The sequence below is a fragment of the Anabrus simplex genome, chromosome 1 (genome assembly GCF_040414725.1).
Source record: "Anabrus simplex isolate iqAnaSimp1 chromosome 1, ASM4041472v1, whole genome shotgun sequence".
Lineage (NCBI taxonomy): Eukaryota > Metazoa > Arthropoda > Insecta > Orthoptera > Tettigoniidae > Anabrus > Anabrus simplex.
Window position 1 is genome coordinate 110164314 of NC_090265.1, and position 6000 is coordinate 110170313.

General features: G+C 33.3%; 1 protein-coding gene across 1 annotated transcript in view; it reads right to left on the reverse strand.

Moving 5' to 3' along the window:
- Syt7 (Synaptotagmin 7) overlaps positions 1-3975 on the reverse strand; it is a 185424-nt gene extending 181449 nt beyond the window's left edge. Inside the window, exon 1 of the mRNA XM_067138880.2 lies at positions 3835-3975. Coding sequence (XP_066994981.1) covers positions 3835-3975 — 141 coding nt within the window. The remainder of the gene's footprint in view (positions 1-3834) is intronic.
- Between the last annotated feature and the right edge of the window lie 2025 nt (positions 3976-6000).

The following is a 6000-nucleotide window of genomic DNA, read 5'->3' on the forward strand; positions in this document are numbered from 1 at the left end:
GATCCAGGTAAAAATCCCTGATCTGGTCGGGAATCGAACCGGGAGCCTCTTGGTGAGACGTAGACAATCAAATCCTTGACCGCGGGGCCGACTTGGGCTTCATGAAGATAAATAAATAAATAAATAAATAAATAAATAAATAAATAAATAAATAAATAAATAATACACTTGTCATAGCTTAATCGACTACTGTGGTGGAAATTGTTCTTCGCATTTTCTCAGCCATTGGATTATAATCTAAGTGATGGGAGAAAATAAGTGGAAAAATTGATTAATTCAGTAAAAGAACATCTCTTCAACTAAATTTACACAATTTTACTCATCCCATTTGTTTGGAAAATATAACTCAGTTTTACACATCAACACGTTTTGTTTAGACCTTGGCCGTGACTGTGAAGTAATTCTTTATAAATAATTAAATTCGTTACCAGTCACAATTTTTTAATCTTCTTCACAACGCATTTCAAAGTCTAGGCTACATCATCAGGTGGCTAAATGATGGCATTCAATTGTTATTATACCCGATACACACATGTTTCCAGAGAGTATTAACCTATTTCATTTAAGAGGAGTGGCTATGTGCTTTATGAATTTACAATATCAATCATGTGTGTACGTCGTCTGTAAAATGTACAGTACCTGTAGCTGCTGAAGTGAAATATTGTTTAAACATTCATTTTCAGTCTTATCATTGAGAATGTGTTCAGGATCTATTAACTGATGTATGTAAATTCTAGAGTTTCTACAATATTTAATTTTATCCGTTTTCAATGTGTGTGTGTAAAATTGTGTGAGAATTTCAAATATTTGTTACTTCATGAAACATAATATCATCGCTGTTGGGGCAAGAGGTTATATCTCACAAGGCTCTTTATATCTATTATTTGGCTTAACACTGGTCACGTATCCCTGCCACATACGGATATTTTCATTTACACGTAAGCATACGAAAATAAACACAACGAAAATTGTTCTGATGGACGGCATATCCATATGTGGCTCGGAGTGACCAGTCTTAAGGAAAATAATGGATACAAAGACCATTGTGAGATATGACCTTCTGTCTGAACAGCGACTATATTCATCAACTTCACAACCATAAATAACTTGGGTAAGACTCTGTGAGTATCACACTCAGTCAATGCACCAGATAAATTCAAGCAGATTGGTGTATTTAAAATATTCAAAATTCTCTCACAGGTTTACACACACATCCAAAAGTGATAACATTGAATATTTTAGAAACACTAGAAAAGTATAGACATCAATTAATAGATCCTCAACAGATGCTCAATGATAAAATTGAAAACGAATATTAACCTTAGCAACTACTGTATATTGTATAGACGACATACACACATAACTGATGTTGTGCATTCATAATGCACATAGCCGATACGCTAAATGAAATCGGTTAATACTCTTTGGAATCAGTTGTGCATCGGGTAGATCAACAATTGAACGTCATCATTTTGCCATCTGATGATGGAACTTAGACTCTGAAACGCCTAGTGAAGAAGATTCAATAAAAATTGTGACTGGTAACGGATTTAATTATTTATAAAGAATAACTCACTTTTGCAGTAATAATTAAGGCATACGCTTATCAAAGTGTAAATCTAAACCATGACTACGGCAGTACCAAATTTACATCATTCTATTTGCCTACAGCAATTTTCACTTTATTTCTTAGACTTAAGCCCGAAGGCTGCTTGGATCCTCAAGTAGCACCACCAAAGGTGCAGTGAAACTACAAAAATCGATGGCTGTGCCATAAATGTGCGAATAATGCATGCTGAAGAGAGAGAGAGAGAGAGAGAGAGAGAGAGAGAGAGAGATAATTTACCATTGCTTTCCTCACTGTGTTGGAAAATCTTACTGCAGCACGACTGGCTTTATGTGTAACATTTATCATAATATCCAGACGCACTATTCGTGCTCTAAATGTCATTATTATACACCACCCACATTTCAGAAGCATAGGTACAGTCACAGCCATAAATGAGACTGAGACCGGTGGAAGTTACATTTTACTCTGGCCTCTATCAAGTGGCGGATGAAAAATTACTGCATCCATCAGAGGGAGAAAGTTCACTTAGGATAGCTGCCCTAATAATAGGAAAATCACAACGGTTCATCCTACTGATTAATCCGTAAGGACAATAAGCAAATACATTTATTTAATTTTCATTGGCATTTTTTAAAATGTAGCAATATTTATTAATTTTTGCGCAGCTACTCACCTATGGAGTCTGTTTATTCAAATAACTTTTAAGTTATACTATTTGGAGATACAAATTGATATATTTCGTAATGATATCATTAAGTGCTTCAGTATGTAGTGACTCGCAGAGTTCGGTTTTGTGATCAGGAATTCACATGAACGTAATAATGTATATTCTATAAAAAAAAAATCATTATCTCATAAGAAGAAAGCTAGAATAAATACGTGTATTCTGGAATCCCAACTTCTTGAATACAGTTAATACGGAGAAAGACTAAAATATACATTTCTACAGTATTAGCATTATAAAAATACAAGCGTTAATCATAATTATCGAAATAACTTCCTATCGTCGTCTATAAACTAAGTTTGATTACATGTCATTTAAATATCGTAGGACGAGGGACTTCCTCCCAAGAAAAACAAGAATATTATTAATTCAGAGTATAATTTTCTCAATATTTTACTAAGGATATGTAGTTTATAATAGTATGAGCAAAACACTTTTATGTCGACTACAGCTACTCTACAATGCTTCTGCTCGATTCGTATTAAATATCCGAGTCCATACTCATATTAACCCTTTCCTCTCTCAGTTGTCATGGCTAAGATTGACCGAACAACGTAAATACCACGCCGTTTCCCTCCTCCATAGCGTTTTGCAAACAAGGAAACCAAACTATCTCAGAACAGACTTTAAATACCTCTCCCTTTCTGATAGAGCTCCTTCAAGGTCTTCCATTCGATCCCTCTTGTTCATAGTAACTCATATAACAACTCATTTATACCTGCTGCCATACGTTCTTGGTACTCACTCCCTTCTGAAATTAGAGACATAGGAAATCCGAAGATATAAAGAGGAAATGTTTAATGTGGTACTCAGACCTGTAGAAAGTAGATCTCTTTAACGTAACAAAACGAACATTGAATTCTTAATCATAAATAAGGGTACAGAATTATAGAGGTTAAATACATTAATTTTAGTGATAGAAATATGATGTTTAACGAATGATTATATGTATAGTATTCATATTATTCTATAAATTGCATAACTGTGTTATATAATATGGTCTGGCATAATAGCAGGCTTCATAGCCTGAGACCGACAGTATAAGAAAAGCAATAAACTAAAGTAGAAACAGATATTTTTATGTAAGTCAGTCAACGGAGTGATTGATACTCCACAGTTTCTTCAATACATTTACTTCGGTGTCAAAAACGTTAACTTACGCGTGCATTGACACTTCTACAGTATTGCTTTCTCATAAAATTTACTTGTTATAGGAATGCTTGAGTTATGTCATGGAATGGCAATGAACTATAATGCATTTTATTTTGGGATACCCTTCCCTAAATATATATATTTTTAAAATATATTTTCAAAAATAATGGACAGCATAAAGAGAGATTGAGCATGCCGAGATTAGTGATATGTCACTTGATGTATGTAATTTTCTGTTAGTTTTAATGATACTGCATAGCCACGTGAATTCACAATATTTATGTTATAGAATAACTTTTGACATATAAATTTAATTTGGCGGGTGTAAAATTAATTAGGAATAAAGTGTAAATAAAATAAATAAATAATTAGGAATAAAGTGACTTACCGTGAGTATCCTTAAGATGAGGGTCGTATTTTGGAAGTCGTACTCTAGGCTGAAGTGGATCTGGCCTACATTTTCCGACGGCTCCGAGTTATCAATGTACATATCCACCAAGGAAATGGAGCGATTCTGCAGGAACGCCATCTGCAACCAAGGTACTGCGATGACGAGAATATCTTATATATTGCTACAAGAAACCCAGTCTTAATCCTATTAAGGAGTGCATGTCTCAACTATAAACATTTGGTCTACACGATAGTATGCGTGCACTTCATATATAATGTACAAATATCATAATTTCAGCTAAAAATTTACTGGAGATTATGACTGGGTTTTAAATGTTATAATATAACAGCTGTACAGTACCAATACAGTTAAATAATATTTGACTAAACGTCGCGGACTGTATGCCGCGTTTGATGTTTGAGAATGCATATTAGTGCCAGGCATGATTCATGCAAATTGTGAAGCAAGCATTGAAGCTATTTCACTATGCTCCCATGCATGCTATATGTTCATATTTTACTTACTATTTACCATACTAGTTAATTTGAAAGAAATACTGAATATATTGGCAAAATAGGTCAAAAATTGTAAATTTCATTAAAATATTCAAAATATGGTTGATAATTTTTATATTAAACTATATAAATGGGCATAAAGTATGCGAATAATTAGTGAAGTGCTTAAGTCTAACATCCCAATATGGCAGACAGTGGTAATTTTACTTTTGCATTTTAATATGGTGCATATAATTAATAGTGCCTCAATAGCAATTACCAACAAAGTATAGTGCCACCATCTTGGGACAGAGTATTCATAATGCTACAAGTGAAATGCGACAAGCAAAGCCCTCATAAAATAAAATAAATATATTTTTAACTTACTGAATCGTGCGGTGCTCAGTCAAGACATAACTTACCCTTTTATTCCTTGCGAACAGATCAACATGTCATTGTTTGACTTACTGTGAATGTGCGCAGAAATATTGCATAGCAAAATATGTTATTTTTCATTGTGTATTGATAGCAAGCTGGCACCACTACGCTCAATCTACAGAATGTCATTCATATTATTCACATATGACTGTGATACAAGCTCTACGGCTCTAGTCTACCGTTCAGCCATTTGCAAGCTTCGGGTAAAATTGTGTTTCATGTATAAGTGAACATACCCAGACGATCAAGGTAGCGGTGGAAAGAAAGAGAGAACATTGACACAGACAAGTGTATTAGAGAAGACCAGAGGATGAAAATAATTTTTAATGAGAGAAATATATTTGTTATGAAATGATATAATTTAGAATTTATCTATGTAGAATTAACCTTCAGTATATCATAAATTGAGATATTTCGGACTTGAAAATTGAATTTAAAGTGGAAATAGCTATACAGAGAGGAATGTACCCCAATAGAATAGACATATAATCACTTCTGTTTCACTTCAAAATTAAAACTATGTGCAACCTACGTACACATTCATATTCTTAGAGGAAATGGCTTTATAGGCTCCGTATGCTCACTGAAACTGGAATATTTCATAATATTCCTAACATGATGTAATATACGGTTATAGTCAATCAATTGTCCGAGTCAAGGGCCTTCGAACCTTATTTGTTATACCAATATAACGTGTTACTCTGCAAACAATATTGTATATAAAATATATTTGTAATAGATCATCTAACTAATCACTGTCCAAACATTTATGATTGTATCAAAAATTGTTTAGTTTGATTCACCAGTAGTGTGTGTTTGACATGGCGTGTAATTATTAAATGGTAAATTCTTAAATATGTCGAATAAATCACACCCTTCTTGAAAGGAAATCACTATGCATCATAACAATTTTTAATTAACCGGACTTAAATTTAATTTTTATAAGAGAAAATGTGTTTGCACAACTACGTGTGAAATTTAAGCTTTGTACATACAACAGCCTACAGCCGATCGGTGGACTATTTATTCCCGCCAAACTAGCTCTGGACGTTCTTTGTAGGAACACGTAGTTTTCAATATTATAGGTTTCTTTCAAGACGACTCCATGTATTATTTTCATTAATCAGTATTTAACTTTGAAATTCAATGATCATTATAAACGAAAAATAGATGTTCTGAGATACCATAACTTTTAAAAATTCAGCCGAAAATGGGTTAATTACAAAGATAT